Below are 21,024 nucleotides of genomic sequence, written 5' to 3' on the forward strand. Positions count from 1 at the left end.
TTGGGAGTCAGAGGTCATGGGTTCGAATCCCAGCTCTGCCACTTGTCAGCTGGGTGACCGTGGGCAAGTCACTTCACTTCTCTGGGCCTCAGTTCCCTCATCTGGAAAATGGGGATGAAGACTGTGAGCCTCACGTGGGACCACCTGATGACCCTGTATCTCCCGCAGCGCTTAGAACAGTGCCAAGTGGCACTGATAAGATATAATAATGTCGATATACAATCAAATCAGACACGGTCCTTTTCTCACTTAGGCCTCACGGTGTAAGATGGAGGGAGAACAGCTGCCACAATGAAGTGGCAAAGCTGGGATAAGCTCTTACTATGTGCCAGGTACTGTCCTAAGCGCTGGGGTGGACACAGAAAATAAGGTTGGACACAGTCCCTGTCCACCATCAATAATAATAATAACGGTATTTGTTAAGCGCTTCCTATGTGCCAGGCTTTGTACTAAGCACTGGGGCAGAGACAAGCAAATAGGGTTGGACACAGTCCCTGTCCCACGTGGGGCTCACAGTCTCAATCCTCATTTTACAGATGGGGGAACTGAGGCCCAGAGAAGTGAAGTGACTTACCCAAGGTCACACAGCAGACAGGTGGCGGAGGCAGGATTAGAACTCATGACCTTCTGACTCCCAGGCTCAGGCTATCCAGTATGGCATGATGCTTCTCATTCATTCATTCACTCAATCGTATTTATTGAGCGCTTACTGTGTGCAGAGCGCTGTACTAAGCGCTTGGGAACGTGCAATGCAGCCATAAAGAGAGCCACAGAAGGAGCTCACAGTCTAGAGGACGGAGACAGACATCACTACAAGTAAACAGATATCAATCTAAATAAATAAAATTAGAGATCGCTACGTAAGTGCTGTGGGGCGGGGAGAGGGGGGAAGAGCAAAGGGAGCAAGTCAGGGTGAGGAGATGGGAGTGGGAGATGAGGAAAAGTGGGGAGTTAGTCTGGGAAGGAAGGTTAGGACAGAGGAACAAAGTGTGCGGGCTGGGATGGAGAAGGAGAGAAGGGAGGCGAGGGAGGAGGGGGCAAGGTGATGGAGGGCTTTAAAGCCAATGGTGAGGAGTTTTTGTTTGAAACGGAGGTGGATAGGCAACCACTGGAGACTTTTGAGAAGGCCCCGGGGGGTGACATGTCCTGACCGTTTCTGTAGAAAGATAATCCGGGCAGCAGAGCAAAGTATGGACTGGAGTGAGAAGAGGCAGGAGGTTGGGAGCTCAGAAAGGAGGCTGCTGCAGTCATCTAGGGGGGATAGGATGAGTGCTTGTACTAACGTGGTAGCAGTTCGGACGGAAAGAAGAGGACGGATTTTAGCGACGTTAGGCTGTTCCCTCGACTTCCATCCCAACAGCCTCAGTTCCCCCTTCCTTAACTCAGGAAGAAGCACCCACTTCCCAAGTACCCGGTTTTTCTCCATCCCGAGGCCCCGGGCTGGGTGACCTCACCCCAAAGACCACTGCTCCAACCAGCTCCCTCACCTCTCACCTCTAATGGGGCTCACGGACACTCCTCCATCCTGAAGATTATAGGTAAGGAACTCCTTTTCCCGTGCTTTAAAGTGGGTGGAATTGTTTTTGTGGATAGGGTAAATATATAACCTAGTTTGGCTGGGAGAAGTGGGAACAGCTGCTTTAAAATCAAACCACAAAACCCAATCATAATTAGCAAATTCTTGCTCATCTTATGGTAACCACTTCAAGTAGGAGGCAGGTAACCCAAGACCTCCGATTCAGTCCCGGTAACACCGGCCCCATTTTAGCTGTTATGCAGGGGGCAAAACGTATTCCACTTCTTTTCAGATTCTGCCCCAGAGCTTTAAAGTGCTTTGTCTCCTTAAATATTTGGATTTTCAACAATGAGCCACAACACTCCCGTCTCCCACTCATACAGGTGTTGCCTTCTTCGTGGGTAACCAGTGAGAGTGAGGTGTCAACTTTGAGGAACCTGTTCAGCGCTCAATAAATACAACTGAAGAATATTCAGAAATCCGAATCCCAAACAAGGAAAAAACATCATACCTCTGTCGAAAAACTATTGGGTAAAGTCATTTGCAACACTAGGTGATTGAAAATCATTTCAAATTTTTTTTTCCTGGATTAAAAGTTTCATTTTTCCAGATTCCAGTCGGTTTACCCACCGTATTGTACTGTAAATTCTACTGAGTAATTTGGATAAAGAGAAGTTATATGTAGCCAGATGCTAAGGTTCTGTGTTCACTGTTAGGAGTATAGAGTATTGCATTCCCTTTCCCCATCCTCCTTCCACATCACCTCACTGGGACCCCTCATTCTTCCATCCCAGTACCCCCATCTCTCCCTCTGCCAACTTTGGGATGAGACTAGGAATACATTATGACTTGCTGCTGCTTTTTTTTTCCCACTAGGCCACGTTGCTGTTCTCCCTCCATCTTACACTGTGAGGCCTAAGTGAGAAAAAGACCGTGTCTGATTTAATTGTATTATATCTACCCCAGTGCCGAGAATAGTGCTTAACATATAGTAAGCACTTAGCAAATCCCTCATTCATTAGTATTATTATTACATGAGAGAGAAGCTTATTGAAAGGAACACAGTGGCTCTGGAGCAAGGGAGGTCAGGGGGCTTTCCTCGGTGTTTGTTTTTTCTCTCAACCGTTTTCTCCATGTCTTTTCCTTTCTTTTTCTCCCTCTCGCTCTTTACATCTTTGCCTCTCTGTTTGCCGTGGTTTCTGGTAGTCCCACCTCCTGGATCCACCCTCTATTCTACTTGGGAGCTCTTAAAAAATCTGTCCACCTCTGCTGAAAGCAACAGAATGGCCTGTGGAGCACATGTAGCTTGACTTTAGATTAGATGGCATTCTTGCGCGTCCTTGGCCCGAAAGAGTCAGCATAATGAATGTGCCTTTTAATAAAAATAGATGCTTCGTAGTTGAGTTTTTTGCTACATTTTTATATTTCCGCTTGGTCAGTCACTGCATGATTTTCCTGGCTATTACTGCATGTCTGTTTAATGAGTTTTTAAAAGATGTAAGAAGTCTTATAAGTAAAGATGTAAAAGCAGCCAATTGTAATTCACGTGGCATTTAGGAAATTGCTGAAACAAAGGAAATTAAGCATACACATTCTGAAAGAGTGGCATTTATGACACTGCAAGAAGTGAGCTGACAGGTCCAAACCTGTGGCTTTTATTTTGCATTCTGAAAGATATCTGAGTTAACTTCATATCAGAGGGTTCCAACGATGGTGTTAAAGTCACAGTCTTATGACTGGAGGATTCTAAGTGCCCAGTACAGTTCTCTGTATTCAGTGGGCGCTCAGTTGAATACTACCGATTGACTCTCCCTGCTCCTCAAATAAAAACAGTACAGGAAACCTCTGACGACCCAAACCTGAAGTGCTACAATAGGAAAGAATAAAGGCTCCTTTAAGCTTTTCCTTTCTTATTTGACTGAGCTCAGAGATCAGATCGCGACAAGCACTATATACATAGACTTATCTGGGGGTCTTTATTGTAGAAGGCGTTTTCAATTAATGCATCAGGGAGTGATATAATTAGAAGTTTTTTTAAAAAAGTGAGAACTTCCTTATGTTCACTGATATTGAGCACTTACCGTGTGCAGAGCACTGTACTACGCACTTGGGAGAATACAATATAACGGATATGTTCCCTGCTCACAGTGAGCTTAGAGTCTAGAAGGGGAGACAGACATTAATATAACTAAATAAATTAGATATGTATATAAGAGCTGTGGGGCTGGGAGAGGGGAGATGAATAAAGGGATGAAGTCAGGGCGACGCAAAAGGGAGTGGAAGAAAAGGAAAAGAGGCCTTAGTCAGGGAAGGCTTATTGGAAATGTGCCCTTCAATAAGGTTTCGAAGATGGGCAGAATAATTGTCAGATATGAAGAGGGAGGGCATTCCAGGCCAGAGGCAGGACCTGGGTGAGAGTTCAGTGGAGACGTAGATGAAATCGAGGTACAGTGAGTAGGATGGCATTAGAGGAGCAAAGTGTGCGGCCTGGATTGTCCTACGAGATTAGCGAGTAGAGATAAGAGGAGACAAGGTTATTTGAGTGCTTTAAAGCCGAAGGTAAGGAGTTTCTGTTCGATGCAGAGGCGGAAGGGCAACCACCGGAGGTTCTTGAGGAGTGGGGAAACATGGACTGAAAGTTTTCTGTAGAAAAATGATCCGGGCAGCAGAATAAAATATGGACTGGTGTGGGAAGAGAGAGCCAGGAGCCAGGGAGGTCAGCAAGGAGGCTGATACAGTTATCAAGGGGAGATAGGAGAAGTGCTTGGATGTTCCGTGGTAGCAGTTTGGATGGAGAAAAAAAGGGTGGATTTTAGCAATGCCTCTAAAACTCAACATGTCCAAGATAGAGCTCCTTATCTTCCCTCCCAAACGCTGTCCTCTCCCTGACTTTCCCGTCACTGTGGGCGGCACTACCATCCCCCATCACACAAGCCCTCGACCTTGGTGTCATCCTTGACTCGGCTCTCTCATTCACCCCACACATCCAATCCGTCACCCAAACCTGCCGGCCTCACCCTCACAGCATCGCCAAGATCCACCCTTTCCTCTCCATCCAAACTGCTACCACTGTTGGTATAATCACTCATCCTATCCCGACTGGATGACTGCTTCAGCATCCTTTCGGACCTCCCAACCTCCTGTCTCTCCCCACTTCAGTCTATTCTACTGCCCGGATTATCTTTCTATAGAAAATTTGGGCACGTCACCCCCCTCCACAAAAATTTCCGGTGGTTGCCTATCAAACTCTGTATCAAGCAAAAACTCCTCACTTTTGGCCTCAAAACTCTCCATCACCTTTCCCCTTCTACAGCCCAGCCCGCAGACTCCACTCCTCTGGTACTAACCTTCTCACCGTGCCTCGTTCTCACCTGTCCCACCGTCGAACCCTGGCCCATGTCCTACCTCTGGCCTGGAACGCCTTCCCTCCTCAAATCCACCAAGCAATCACACTTCCCCCCTTCAAAGCCCTTCTGAAGGCTCGTCTCCTTGAAGAAGCTGTTTGGAGAAGCAGCGTGGCTTATTGGAAAGAGCCCAGGCTTTGGGAGCCAGAGATCGCGGGTTCTAATCCCAGCTCCGCCACTTATCAGCTGTGTGACTTTGGGCAAGTCACTTAACTTCTCTGTGCCTCAGTTCCCTCATCTGTAAAATGGGGATTAAGACTGTGAGCCCCATGGGGGACAACCTGATTACTTTGTATCTACCTCAGTGCTTAGAACAGTGCTTGGCACATAGGAAGCACTTAACAAATACCGTCATCATTACTATTATTATTAATACCCCCTCCAAGGCCTTCCTAGACTAAGACCCCTTTTCCTTAGCTCCCCCTCCCCACCTCCATTGCCTCGACTCGCTCCCTTTGCTCTACCCCCTTCCCCGTCCCACAGCACTTGTATATATATATGTACATAATTCTATTTATTTATATTAATGCCTGTTGACTTGTTTTGATGTGTATATATCTATTATTCTATTTATATTGATGCTTTTGATGCTTGTTTACTTGTTTTGATGTCTGTCTCCCCTCTTCTAGACTGTGACCCCATTGTGGGCAGGGATTGTCTCTATTGCTGATTTGTATTTTCTGAATGCTTGGTACAGTGCTCTGCACACAGTAAGTGCTCAATAAATACGATTGAATGAATGAATGGCTTCGATTTTTCTTAATAAAATAGGTGTCCAGGTCATTAGGGGCAAGAGATAGGGGAAGCTGGGGAACAGGGGGTTTGAGGAGGGAGTTAATCATCTGGAACAACTGGTGAGGGTAATGGGCCTGGGTGTCAATAAGGATGAAGAAATAATTTTTCCAGGCCAAGGAGAGGGCAGAGTTAAAGCGTGTAAGGATAAATTTGAAGTGGACGAGGTCGACTTGAGCTCTAGATTTCCACCAGCAGTGCTCTGTGTCTTTTGCACGAGAATTTCTCCAGGCGCAGTTCCTCCGTGGGTCCTTTTTTCAAGAAGACAATTGGGCTGGGTGGTCTGGTCTAGTAATACCGTATTTCATGTTTTCATGACAACTCTGGCAAATTACCAATTAGAAGCAAGGATAAAGTGAAATGAAAGGAAATAAAGGAAATGGACTTGAATAAACTACAAGAAATACATCTAGAGGAAAAACATCTTTCAACATACAGCAGCGTGGCCTAGGGATAGAACACGGGGCTGGGAGTCAGAAAGACCTGGGTTCTAATGCCGACTTGACTACTACTTGTCTGCTGCGTGACCTTGGACAGGTCACTTCATTTCTCTGGGCCTCAATTACCTCATCTGTAAAATGGGAATTAAGACCATGAGCCCCATGTGGGACAGGGACTGTGTCTAACCTGATTATCTGGTAATCACCCTAGTGCTCAGCCCTGTGCCTGGCACATAATACCACATCACCACAACCAGTCTGTATGGATTGAATACATACTTCACTTCGATCAAGATTAATTTAGCCTGAAAGTTATTTAGAACTCTGTTGTGAATAACCAGTCAGTACAAACCCTTGTATATTGCAATGCATTTATGGGTTTTAATGTTTTTACTCTTGGAGGTTCAGAACACTATGTTCATTTATTAACTGCCATCCTGTTTGGAATTTCCTTTCAGCAAAGCCCTCCAGCTTGGTTAAACCCATTAACAATCTATCCCTTCAAAATAATCTATGAAAAAAACAACTTCATCAAACCAATCATATCTCTACACTCATACATTCAGTTACCATTACAGTCAAAATATGGCCCCGCTCTGGAAAGCACAAATTCCAAAGCATATTTTGTGAATGACTAAAAATGCTCTGAGGCAAGTCATTGGAGACACCCACACATTTTATCTTCAAATTTATAGTATCGGGAGGAAGACCCACAACACCAACACAATCAATCAAATCCTGTGTCACAAAAAAAAAAGGGTAAAATGTTCAGAATAATATTTTCCCATTTGGGGACTCCAATTTTGTGTACCTGAAAAATTGTGACTTTGTCATTATAATATATGTCTTTTAAGAGGCCAACACTCCTACTGAATTACCAGATGGAAACAAAAATAATCTCTTTTGTGTGAAATATCATAGAGTTCACCAATAGGGGCTGGACAGATCTTTTTCTCCGCTAGTTTCTTTCCCAAATAATCATTTAATGCTAAGATAGGTTTTTAAGGCACATGTTTTTTGGTGTTATTTTTAAAATTCCAGGATATTAAAAACCCAGCATACTGAAAGGCAAGAGCCCATCTGGGTTAAATAAATTAAAGATATTTTAATAAATACTGTTTAACAGGCATTCCAGGATGGTTCCACCTTTGGGATAAACCCCCATTTAAAAAAACACACATTTGCCAGATTTTTTTGAACAGAAAAAAACTATTTCTCTGGGGAATTTTCAGAATAGGCAATTATCGGCCTGCCGTGCATTTGATCTCGGCTGGAATTTGTTCTGTTGGGATGCAGAGCAAGATTCAAAATCAGAGTCCTGAGTAACCTCAGCCATGACTTCCCTTTTTCCTGGGGGTCTTCGCTTCAAGATGACACATTCTTGTTTCACCAGCCACCATGTTTTACCAGCCGCCCTTCACCATAGGTGAGGAAACTGGCACCGAGAGCCAAAGATATCTCTAGGTTTCAATTCCACCCTCTTTCTCTAGGCATGGAAATGGTGGGCACCATTTCAAAAATTGAGTCCCTTATGTTGTTAAATACAGCAAAGAGCAGGCTTACCAAATAAATATCCTCTACGTAGAAAGTGATTTTAGAGGCTCTGTTGAGGTAAAATAGTTCAGTAAAAAGACCTGAAAAGAGAGAGGGCTATGGAAAAGTCTGAGAAATTGGCCTTCGGCCCATTTTACAAAACACTGGTCTTTGAACGGCTACAATTCCGGGGCAGATTCTTTTTGCAACCCCAAATTGCCCTAACTACAGATTAAAAAAATAAATGAAGTTGTTTGTATAGGAGATATCAACCAGTCACAAATTTATAAAAGGGCAATGTGGCCATCTACCATTTCTTGATTGATTTCTGATGGCCATATGTAAAGGTACTATGATATGGAAGTAATTGACACCCTGCAGGGAAATCTCCTTAGAAAACTAGTTTGCTTTTTTTTTTTTAATCAAAGTTCAGATCCATGAGGAAAAAACATGAAAAAGTGCAAAGTATTTACAGTACCTGACAATTCTCACTCTGACTTTTCTCATTAAGGACCAAAAAAGCTTACATTTCATGATAAGAAAATTCTTACAACTGACACATTGTTTATCTACAAGTTTTTTGCTCAAAGTGTTTACTTTGTGAAAAAAAAATTGCTGGATTGTGAGTTGCAGAGATTTTAGTGCAGTAATCCAGGTCACCTGCTCTATTTCACCTCCTGTTCAGGCGATGCAGCATTTTTTATTTTTCCCCTAAAGCAGGATTCTGGGTGTTCCATTAGAAATGGCTCCTTCATTCTTCTGCAGGTGATTCTGAAGGTTTCGGGACCTCACTATTTTCATTCTCACTTCGAACACTTCATGGATTGCTTTGCGAAAACAGTGGAAATTGTAGTCAATCAAGCCTAGGAAAGAAAATATAGTCATTTGAAAATGTCTGTTTCTTTCCAACTGGAAAAAAGTAGCACTGCTCTGACCACATTTATTCATTCATTTATTTTTTATGGCATTTGTTAAGCGCTTACCTTGTGCCAGGGACTCTACTAAGCACTGGGTAGATACAAGCTAAAGAGATTGGACACAGTCTGTGTGGCACATGGGGCTCACAGACTTAATCCCCAATTTACAGATCAGGTAACTGAGGCACAGAGGAAATGAAGTGACTTCCCAAGATCACAGAGGAGACAAGAGGCAGAGTCAGCACAGGAGACCCTAACATCCCAAGGATCAGGGTGGTAGGGTCTGGGGCAGTGGAGGGGGCTGCAGGAGATCTCCTAGAGCATGTCAGCCCCCACTCCTGGGCTCGGTGCTCTGGTCATGGAGGAAGGTGGGGTACAACAAGAAGTATCTCATCCACCTTCCTATCCACCTGTTTTCTTCCCATTCCTCCATTTCTCACATTCACTTCCCCTTTCTCCTCCTTTTCCTTCCATTTCTCCCCTTGTACTTTTTCTTTTCTCCGTTCTCCTTCCCTTTTTCTCTTTCTCCTTTTTTCCCTTCTTTTCTTTCCCCTTTTCTCTTTCTCCTTTCTTTCCCCTATCTCTCCTCTTTTCTCCTTTCTCTTTCCCTTTCTTTCTCTTTTCTCTTTCCCTTTCTTTCTCCTTTCTCTTTCCCTTTCCTTCTTTCTTTCCCTTTCCTTTTCCCTTTTTCTTTCCCTTTCCTTTTTCTCCTTTCTCTTTCCCTTTCTCTTTTCCTTTCTCCTTTCTCTTTCCCTTTTCCTTTCCTTTTCCTTTGCCCTTTTTCTTTCCCTTTTCTTTCTTTTCTCCTTTCTCTTTCCCTTTCTCCTTTCTCTTTCCCTTTCTTTCTTTCTCTTTCCCTTTCTTTCTCCTTTCTCTTTCCATTTTCCTTTCTTTCTCTTTCCCTTTTCTTTTCTTTCTCCTCTTTCCTTTTCTTTCTCCTTTCTCTTTCCTTCTCCTTTCTCTTTCCTTCTCCTTTCTCTTTCTCTTTCCTTCTCTTTCCTCTTTCCTTTTCCTTTTTTCTCTTCTTTCCCTTTTTCTTTCCCCTTCTTTCCTCTTTCTCGTTCCCTTTTTTCTTTCCCCATTCTTGTTCTTTTTTCTTTCCCCTTTCTCATTTCCTTTTATCTTTCCCTTTCTCATTCCCTTTTCTTTTCATTCTGGGTTCTATTTCCCTTTCCTTTTCTCTTCTTCCTTTCTTTTTCCTTTCTCTTTCACAATTTTTCACTCTCATTTCTTTCCCTTTTCTTTATTCCCCTTTCTGTTTCCCTCCCCTCTCTTTGTCCTACTCCGACCAGTTCAGTCAGGTTCCATTCCCATGCACCTAAAATGCCGAGTCTTCCAGTCCTCTGATTCTGGTCTTTAGGCTGAAAGAATTCATTATTAAAACTTCTCTCCCATCAATCGAATAGTCAGGTTGAATTGTTTCAACCAATGTAGAAGAGAGAATTAAGGCACAGCCCCACCCAAAGCAAAACACTCCTACCTGAATTATGCAGGAATGAAAATTGTTAAAATCCTGGTTAGCCCAGCTAAGGGCCTCAAATCACTGCTGAACTTTCCCTACCATGACCTGGGTTCTTAAATGTCCATCACCAACTTCACCCAAAACTATGGTTTAGCTCCCTCTTCTGGGCCTCAGTCACCATCCACCTTTTAAAAAGAAAAAACATTTTTGAGGTATTCCTTAAGCGCTTACTATGTGCCGGGCAGTGTACTAAGTGCTGGGGTAGATTCAAGCTAATCAGGTTGGACACAGTTCCTGTGACATATAGGACTGACCATCTTAATCCCCATTTTACTTGATGAGTTAAGTTAGGCACAGAGAATTTAAGTGATTTGCCCAAGGTCACACAGATGACAAGTGGCAGAGCCGGGATTAGAACCCAGGTCATCTGACTCCCAGGACCATGCTATATCTAGGCCATGCTTCTTCACTCCACCTGATATAGTCTAGAGCTGGGCTCCATCCCACAGATGATATATCCAGGCTAAGGTAATCCTGGCTTTAATCCTGGCTCTACCACTTGCCTACTGTGTGACCTTAGGCAAGTCTATGTGCCTCAGTAACCTCATCTGTAAAATGGGGATTAAAACCTCCTCCCTCCAATTTTAGACTGTGAGCTCCATGTGGAACCGGGACATAAACAGATACACAAACTTGTATGCACCTTAAGATGTGTCCATGGCGTCGCTATGGGTCGGACACGACTCCAAGGCACAAGACAACAACCTTAGTGCTTAGTGCAGTGTTTGACACATAGTAAGCGCTTAACAAATACCAGTAAAAAAAAAAGAGGAAGATGGCTGGGTCTGACTTCAGTGTCCTTTGATTCTGGAGCAATTGTGGGCTGCTCCTTGGGTAATAATTGTGGGTTTTATGTGACATAAAGAGGGCTTTATTGTACAGTAATTAAATGGAAGGAAGTTTGGTGAAATGGAGCAAGTCTTAACCACTAAAGTAGGAAAATTAAAGGAAGTAACCTATTAGTTTTGATACATCCTGGCTTACTGAATTAGTAAATTTGGCTGTATTAAAAGTGTCACGATTAAACATTCACTGCAACATTGGCTTTTAAGTGAAATAAACTGCCGCAAAAGATACTGGCTCGGGAGGTGCAGGCCTCAAAGTCCCTTCTGTACCAGTGGACTGTATGCAGCAGTATGATTTCAACCCCAAATATGACAACAACCGCTCTGCTGAATCTGAAACTAGAGGGGTAGGACAGGGAAGAAAGGGAAGAAGGAGTATTTTGGGAAACTCTGGGATTATCATAATCTGGGATTACTTACCTCACATAGGTTAGAAGGCCACCTAGGCATTTCCCACCCTTTCAACTGAGCATCAGAAAGAGTGATGTCAGGACGACATGACCCACTTTTTTCAATAATTCCATTCTCCAAAACAACGACTATACAGTTTGACCATTTTCACAATGTCTCAGATATTAGAGATGGCAAGGGAAGCAAAAATACCATCCTTTGGATCTTTAAAATTATTTTCATTTTCTCACCAGCAGACCCGGAAAATATTGCTTTTCCTTCACAAGAGTCGAGCAGAACCAGTTGGATAATGGCACAAGATCTGGGGTAGAGGCCTGACACCAGGATGTCATGATGTGATGACATCCCGTGCAGTCTGGACTGGTCCTCTGTCTCTCTAGGTCCTTGGGGAGGCTAGGGCAAGCGTGTGCGATTTTATTTGATCTTTTAAATTCCTCTGTTTTAGAATTATTAAGGCAAGCAACACTGTTTTTGAGTGTTAATGATTAGAAGAATAACAATCACTAGTTTGGGGGATAAATAATGGATGAGGGCAATGTTGAGTTTAGCATACGTGATTATACATGTGATTCTCTCCCCTGACCACCACCGCCTCCTCACACCCCCATGTCTGCCTTCCCCTGGATTTAAGCAGTCCCCAGGGAGTGGATTATCAAGAGGGCATGTAGAGTCTTAAAATGCGGGACAAACTGCCCTCCTCTACTCAAGGGCAGAGAATGTTCTGAGGCAGAGGGGTGTCCTTAGCAGAGCCAGGACTCCCCCAGTCTCAGGGGACAAGAAAGATGAGGCCTCCAGGGTGTAGCTACTGTAGTTTTTAGCAGCGATGCCACAAGCAGCTTTACTAATGGGGTCAGCTGGCTTCATTATCCCTGGGACTACAAGGGCTGCTGGGGCCACCACAGAATTATCTCCTTTTTTACAATATATATTAAGCGCTTACTATATATGAGGCAGTGGGGTAGATAGAAATGAATCAGGTTTGAACACAGTCCCTAACCCACATAGGGCTCACGGTCTTAATCACCATTTTGCAGATGAGGGAACTAAAGCCCAGAGAAGCGAGGTGATTTGCCCAAGGTCACACAGCAGACAAATGGCAGAGCTGGGATTAGAATCCAGGTCCTTCTGACTCCCAAGCCCAAGCTTCATAGAGAATTATCCCGGCCTACCCAAGGTTTATACTGAGTTAGCTTGCACATAAAGGGGAGACCAGAGTCCATTTCCTAGCCATGAAAACAGCAAAGCCCTAGAGTTTTTCCGTGACTGTTCGGCTAGCGACAAGCACACTATTCCTCTCAGAATTAATTCCCAATGAGATGAAAAATACCTTTTCTTTCAAAACTTTCTTCCCTGACGAAACAAACGAGAGCCAGAAACTTTGTCACCTCCTTTAAATAAAGAACCGTGGTGTTATTCAGTTTTATGATTGCTGTTGATTCTTTGTCATAAGGAGTTCCCGCACCATCTTCTTGGAGGCTAAATGGGGACAACAACAGAAAGATCATTTGACTTTTAATAAGCCACCACAAGTTCTAATCCTGTTTCAGCCTGCTTTCCCACATTAAAATTGTAACAACAGTTCCTGGTTTGTCCTTAGGGAATTTTCAGTTCAGTGCATCACTTAATAATTGTGGTATTTGTTAAATGCTTATTACGTGCCAAGCATTGTACAGAGCGGTGGGGTAGATATAAGTTAATCAGGTCAGGCACAGTCCTTAGCCTACATGGGACTCATAGTCTAAATAGGAGGGAGAACAGATATTGACTCCCCATTTTACAGATGAAGAAACAGACACAGAGAAATTAAGGGATTTGCCCAAGGTCACGCAGCAGGCAAATGGCAGAACTGGGAGTAAAACCCAGGACCTCTGACTCCCAAAGCCAGTGCTCTTTTCTCCTTTATGCAGCTGTATGAACAAGGAGGGCAACTCTAGCCCAGTGGTTGGTTGGTCATGCATGAATTTCATGCACTGACTGCATGCTGCAAATAGATATTCATATACATGTATGTATGGTCCACTTCATTTCTGTATGTACGGTTCCCAGTAATACTGTGTTGGTGGTGATCTATACTTCTCACAAGTCATACAAAGGGATATTTTCCCTGGTAACGATCTTGATTTCACCAAAAATCCCAGATCCCTAGAAGCAGCATGGCCTCGTGGATAAAGCTCGGCCCTGGGGGTCGGAAGGACCTGGGTCCTAATCCCAGCTCTGGCACTTGTCTGCTATGTGATCTTGGGCAAATCATTTAACTTCTCTGTGCCTCGGTCACCTCATCTGTAAAATGGGGATTGAGACTATGAGGCCCATGGGGGACATATAGAGAAGCAGCGTGGCTCAGTGGAAAGAGCATGGGCTTTGGAGTCAGGGCTCATGAGTTCGAATCCCAGCTCTGCCACTTGTCGGCTGTGTGACTGTGGGCAAGTCACTTAACTTCTCTGTGCCTCAGTTCCCTCATCTGTAAAATGGGGATTAAGACTGTGAGCCCCACGTGGGACAACCTGATTCCCCTATGTCTACCCCAGCGCTTAGAACAGTGCTCGGCACATAGTAAGCGCTTAACAAATACCAACATTATATACTATGTCCAACCTGATTGGCTTGTATCCACCCCAGCGCTTAATACGGTGCCTGGCACGTAGTAAGTGCTTGACAAATACCATTAAAAAAAAAAATTCCTTAGATCCTTCCACATGGCCCAATCAATTATTAACTAGCTCTTGGTTCAAATGGAAATGATGAAAATGTTTTTTCCATTACGAACAACTCAACGGTCCTAATAATGGGCTGGCCCCCCGGCATTAGCTCCTAGAAAAACGGTGATTCTCAAATGGAGGGCAGGAAAGAGAGAGGGATGGGAAATGGACCCTAATCTATTAACTAGATTAGGGAGAGGATTTCTTTTGAAAGTGACCCAACAGTGTGGGCCGAACTTAACCCCCTTAATCAAAACTGTTAGATCTTTCACTGCTACTTTCTTTAAGCAACACCTGTGTGTCTGTTTTTATCAGCTATCAGTTATCACCCATTCGTGAATGTAAAGACAACTATAAATCTCCCCAGTCACAGAAATTGAAGAATTAAAAAAGATCAAGACAATTAACTGATTTCTACCTATAGCCTTTTTTAATATTGTTGAAAATTAATACTTTTCATCATTATTATTATTGTGGCATTTGTTAAGCACTTACTATGGGTAAAACACTGCTCTAGGCCCTGGGGTAGATACAAGTTAATCAAGTTGAACACAGTCCCTGTTTCACATGAGGCTTACCATTTAAGTAGCAGGGAGAACAGGTATTTGATCCCCATTTTTTTTGATGAGGAAATTGAGGAAGAGAGAAGTTAAGTGACTTGCCCAAAGTCGTACCACAAGTAATTGGTAGATCTGGGATTACAGCCCAGGCTCTCTGACTCCCAGGCCCGTGGTCTTTCCATTAGCTCATGCTGCTTCTCTTGATTTAGTGCACCCTAAATTTATTTATCCTTATTACTTTGGTCCCTCCTTCTAAATATAAATGGACACTCTGGTTAAACTGAATATTGTCTAATATCAAAGGTATTGAGTAAATTAAATCATGAATCTAAATGTATTTCAGTTATATTTGGACCAAAAGAGGCCTATTTCTGACTGGCTCTGAATTAGTTTTTAAAAAGGAAAAACATTCTAGCCCTCCCCAAAGCTACCTAGCTATGACACTGGGCAGATTCAATTTGTCAATTTGCAGTTTCCAGACCTGTGGCGTTATAACACAGATGGTAAATATTAAAGCCCTAACATGAAAAGGGTATTTTTAATCTGAATTTCAAGGAGATAGGAGATCCTCAAAAAACAATACTTACCCATAGATACACGAAATGTCGATGACCACATCAATCATATCACAGCAGAGCTCATAGGTTTGCATGTCCACAGGGGTACTGTCCGTAGCGATGTAAATTTTACTGACCACATCGAACAGAAATGCTTTTTCAATCCCAGAATTCTGCAACCAAAGATAAAGGTCAATCAATCAATGATACTTATTGAGCGCTTACCTGTGTACAGAGCGCTGGACTAAGCGCTTGGGAGAGTGCAGCATGACAGAGTTGGTAGACACGTTCCCTCCTCTTAAAGGGATACTTGCTGATGTACCAACTCTCTGTTTATATTCAGTATTATAACCCTTCTTCCCCATGGATCATCTTAGCCTATTCTCCTCTGCTGGGCTTTCTCATCCCATGAACTCCTGGGACCAGAGGGGATTGGTCCTCGAGCAATCCCTGGCCCCATCCATCCTACCGTTAGGATCCAGAATTATTTGGAAGCTCCCTGTTTCTCTGTGACACTCAACCTGCCCAGCCACCACCTACATGTACTTTCCCCTGTGACCTCACTGCTGTCCAAACTCTTCCTTACCCTCACCATTGGAAATGTTCACTCACTGCCCACAGCTCCGTCCTTGCCCCGGCAAGGGAATGTTAAATGCTCCTCCTTTTTTGGACTCCTTTTACAAATTTTTATTTTGACTCCAGTTATTGTCTTTTACAAATCCTTTGGCTTTTCATCTTTGTTCCCTGTTCCCCGACTTGCCACCGTGATCTTTGATATTTCTCATTTTAGTGTTGGGGGGCTTCTCCTCAGCCTAGCCACCCGTCACTTCCTATGCATATCCTCTCCAGACCTACTCTTAGCCAGGCATCCCACTGAAACTGTTTCTCAAGGGACCCAAGGGTCAATCAGTCAGTGGTAGTGATTGAGTGCTTACTGTGTGCAGAGCACTGTAGTAAGTGCTTGAGAGAGTACAATACACAGAGTATTTTTATGGTATTTGTTAAGCTCTGTGAGAGGCATTGTACTAGTGTAGATATAAGCTAATCAGTTTGGACACAATCCATGTCCCATATGAGGTTCACAGTCTTCATCCCCATTTTACAAATGAGGTGAGTGAGGCACAGGGAAATTGAATAACTTGCTCAAGTTCACACAGCAGAAAAGTGGGAGGCTGGGATTAGAAACCAGGTCCTTCTGACTCCCAGACCCGTGCTCTATCCACTAGGCCATGCTGCTTCTCACGGACTATCCCTCTGTCATTGGCAAGGCCCATTTCCTTGCATTTGTTTCACTCTCCCTTTAGATACAGGCTCTTGAGGACAGGCTCATGTCATGTTCTTTCTTTTTCAACCCTTAAAACTCTTAGTACAGTTCTCTGCCCCAAATGGGAGGCTCAGTCAATTCAGCTGAATTAATAAATTAATAAGCATATGGATAGTTCAACAACAACAGGAAACTCAAAGTGCTCAAATTGAAAGTGTAACCTAAATCAGTAAAGATTTAGTTAGATGCCAGATAGATCTCTGCTCCTGTAACATGAGCGAAATTTCATTATAGAGAAACAGTCTTCTTGGGACTAGAATTTTCTCTGTCCAGACAGGTGGAAGAAACCATTACTGAAAGGTGAACAAAGCGGGAAATGGAATCCAGCTGGGAAAAGATGGTTTCTTTATCCTCAGGGAGGTTCTAGTGCTTAGAAAAGGGCCTAGAAAAATCACATTAGAAAAGTGGTAATAATAATAATAATTGTGGTATTTGTTAGAGCCAACCACTGTACTAAGCACTGGGGTAGACACAAAGTAACTAGGTCCCACATGGGGCTCACAGTCTAAGTTGGAGGGAGAACAGTTATTGAATACCCAATTTGCAGATGAGGGAACTGAGGCACAGAGAAGTGAGTTGCCCAAGGTCACACAGCAGGTAATATGGTGGAGCGGCAATTAGAAACCAAGACCTCTGACTCCCAGGCCCCTGTTCCTTCCACTAGGCCACACTGCTTTGGTCCAGGTGGCTCTAACATCTCAAGCCTAGGTTTCCAAATAATCAAAAGGGCCAGTACCAGACCAATTCCCATGCTAGATAATCGTTCAGAGACAAGTTGAGGGACCTCAAAAAGCGAGCAGTTCACACAGACAAAAACAACAACCCAGGAAGTAAACCTTTTTGGGTCTGGCACAGCAGTACCCACTGGGCGTTCTTCTTTCACTTGGCAAATTTTGAGAAAGGCCAAGGCTCAGTTTGGATCAGGGCCGAGCCCCAGCACCTTTGAAATAGCCCCAGCCCTCCTCCGGAGCCCCAGAGGAGACATGAAAGGGAAGTGTTTGAAGACTTTGTCTACCAGCTCCTTTGAGTCTTCACATCCCCTGACTCCATTCTGCCTCACCAGCCGCAACGGCTGTGGGAGTGGGGCCGGAAGCCAACGTCAAAAGCGTTCAGTACAGTGCCTCACATATAGTAAGCGCTAACAAATTAAAAAAAAAAAACATGGAGAAAGTGCCCCGGGTGTACTTACTGATATAAAGATGTTGAGTAAGTTCTCCAGTGTGGGGAGCTGTGGAATCAGCTTCTGAAACCACTTTGCTAAAAGTTCAATATAGAATGATCATAGATGCTTGTCAGATAAAAGGCTGAAGAGGAAACAGTGTTTCATCTCCTTTTTGAGGGTTACGAGGGATATGTTGCCTGGGTATATAAAAGCACTTTAACCCTAAACCTTTGAACAAACCGTGCGCTTAAAAAAGAATTTTTAGAAAGGTACAGGCATTTCTCATTATGGTTTAAAATTATGTAATAGTTTCCAGATGGTACTGGTGGGTGAAGTCTGTTATTTTCTTTTCCTCAACTCTATCTCATCTGCATCTGTTCAAATCCCAAACTCTGAGCCCACTTGAGCATATATATTAACTTGAGCGATGCTGAACTTGTCAAATAAACTGGTGCAAGCTATGGCCCAGGATCCTCAGGGCTGTAGAAATCACATAATTAAAAAATCCCGCTTCTCCTTTTTGAGGTCAGAAATCCAAACAACAAGGAGGAATCATCAAACATTACCAAAATTATCACTATTTGTCCAAATTAATAAAGCATAAGTGCCACCAAGAAAGGGATATCCTGAGGAAATTAGTTTCTTAGAGGATTAATCTTTTACTTGAAGATTTACAGGCTATGGCTTCAGTGATAAGACAAAGAATTTTATTTACTTTGTGGTTTCAAGAACTGCAGACTCTTAATGGGCAGTAACTCCTGGGGTGTGGGATACTTTCTCTTATCTTGATTTGAGTTTTAAATCTATTTGTCTAAAGACTAAGCAATCTTAAGAAATACCACAAACAATGGTTGTTTTTCAAAATAATCACTCCACCTTAATGTTTGCTGAAGACTACTTCAACAGTATCAAGCCATTGCACATTTATGCTGATCCCACTGTGGTGCTCAAGGGCAGAGAATCCGTTGGGGGTTTTTTGTTTTGTTTTACTGATATTTGTTAAGTGCTTACTATGTTCCAAGAACTGTTCTAAGAGCTTGGGTAGATACCAAGTAATCAAGTGGGACACAGTCCATGTCCCTCATGGGGCTCACAGTCTTAATCCCCATTTTACAGATGAGGTAACTGAGCCCAGAGAAGGGAAGTGACTTGCCAGGTCACATAGCAAGACAAGTGGCAAAGCCACCTAGCTCCTTCTGACTCCCCGAGCGCCCTGTGCTCTATCACAGGCCATGCTGCTTCCACTGTATATTTCCAAGCAGCCTGGCTCTTGGTCAGTAGAGAAGAGCACTGCTGTGGGAAGCAGGAGGCTTGAGTTCTAGTATCGGCTCTGCTGTATCTGGCAAATGGGGGGCGAAGGCTGCGGGTGTGAAATGTGCAGCTCCTTTGCCCACCTACCCACCCACTCGCTCGGTGTATTCTACACCCAGCAGCATGGGCGTACGAGTGGCACTGTGTAATCCCGCCAGTACCGGGCATTAACTCCCTCTGCCCAGGGTGTCAGGAGTGAGGCTTTATCCATCATTCTCCTGTGGGAGACACATCTCTCAGTGCTTGAGCTCCTGAAACCCAAAGCTTCTCTCAGTGCCAACTCAGTGTGCTGCTTCTCCCCTCACCTGAGGTGAATTTTTTCTAATCCAGCATCTGCCAGGTCATCATTTGCTCTCTGGTGAATGTCTCTTTGGGTTTCGATCTTGTGATCGTCTGACAGACCGTCAACTTTATGAATAAACACTTCAAAGTTGATGTCAGGATTTACTTTGTAGGCTCTGGTCACAGTGAGGTGCAGCCTGGCCAGGCTCCATATATCATCCTAAAGAAATGAAATCAAACACAAGTAAATCAGCCTATAAATAAAATGAAGCAAACTTCATAAAGATCCGAAGTAGAGCAAAGGGAACTCACTTATATCTAGTTCGGAGGAAAACGTCTTGGAAAAGGTCTCATTTTTTCCCTGAGAGCCCAGTCCACACTAGAGGGTATTCCAGATCTATTCAGGCCAATAGTACAATTTGACCTGATTTAGCTGGTTAACTGCATCAATTCTCCACTTCATTCTGCACGTATAAATGCAGCCTTATTCCAAAAAGAAGCTTTACTTCCTTAGAGCAGTTTTTCAGACCCTGTGTTCCATGCACCTAAGTTCTCTGAAAGTGAGAAGCGTAACTCCTCCAAAATTTCAAAGTGCTCAAGTGAAAGCTGGATCCAGTTTGGTAAAGTGAATCCTGTGTCATTCAAGTGGAACTCGGCAGAAGGGAGGAAGATGTACAGATTGCTCGAAGGAAGGCGTATGTATGTGTGGGGTTGTTCAGAGATGTTGCTAAGGACAACTGCTCTTTTCCACCTTTCCTACGGATTTTTATTTTATGATTGGTGTAGGGGGCAGGAGCACGTGAGCTCCAAAGGACAGAGTTACAAAGATCTCAATCTCATACATCTCCAGCTTGTTTGAGACTCAAGCTGTAAGATCTGATAAACTGAAACTGAGAAGCATGATGTGACAGCAGCAATTTTCATATGATATTGGGGCCTTCATTCTTCAAAACACATGGTAGTTTTTTTGTTTATTTTTCACATCTCTAAAACTGTTATGGTTAGCTGTAACCAGAACACCAAAGGCCGACAAGCACGAAATCAATAAATAGAGAAGATGCTTAGAAAAAAAAATGTGAGGGGACACTGTAAAAGGTGGCAGATTTGGAGCTGATGGGGAAAGGGTTATCAAAAGATAAGTCAATTTCCAGATTTCCCCATCAATAATGGCACAGTATCTGGTTGGAATTCTTCATCAGGAACCTAAAAAGAGATTCAATCATCAAAGGAACCCAGGCTCAGACTGTCTTTATGAAAGCCAACCACCCCCTGGGATTGCACCAGAAAGACAATAAATCAGTACACAGATGGCAAGAACGCAGTGGCTAATGCCTTTCCACAGACAGGAATCATCCTGAAAGCCATCCTGGATGCTGCTGAACCCCAGCCTAATGCTGAGAGGAAAAAATGCACAATTTGTAAATGCGTATTCATTCTCCTGTCAGTGACGCTTTTAACGGGCCAGCCTGTCACTGAGAAAAATTCACCAGCAAAATGTAAAACTGTGGGGTGTCAGAAAATGCTGAGCAGCTGGTAGAAATCATGGAAATACTGAGCTTTCTTCTAGGTACATGCTTTGCCCTGAGAACCTGAGTTTTGGTAGATCTACACACGCTCCATAATGACACTTTTAAATAAGGCACAGTTCTCTAAACATCCAGTTGCCCAGAATGCTTCCACTAGCTAGTAAAAACTTGTGTGAACAACTACTGAGAGGTGAACTGGGGGCCTTCCTTAGAGACATTTGAA

General features: G+C 43.5%; 1 protein-coding gene across 1 annotated transcript in view; it reads right to left on the bottom strand.

Annotated features, from left to right (window-relative positions):
• Positions 1–6,509: 6,509 nt before the first annotated feature.
• RRAGD (Ras related GTP binding D) overlaps positions 6,510–21,024 on the bottom strand; it is a 79,382-nt gene continuing 64,867 nt past the window's right edge. The window contains 6 exon segments of the mRNA XM_029047116.1: positions 6,510–8,548; positions 12,708–12,856; positions 15,227–15,369; positions 17,710–17,789; positions 17,792–17,823; positions 19,299–19,495. Of these exon segments, the coding sequence (XP_028902949.1) occupies positions 8,397–8,548; positions 12,708–12,856; positions 15,227–15,369; positions 17,710–17,789; positions 17,792–17,823; positions 19,299–19,495 (753 nt within the window). The 3' untranslated portion in view covers positions 6,510–8,396.

This window comes from Ornithorhynchus anatinus, chromosome 19 (assembly GCF_004115215.2).
Source record: "Ornithorhynchus anatinus isolate Pmale09 chromosome 19, mOrnAna1.pri.v4, whole genome shotgun sequence".
NCBI lineage: Eukaryota > Metazoa > Chordata > Mammalia > Monotremata > Ornithorhynchidae > Ornithorhynchus > Ornithorhynchus anatinus.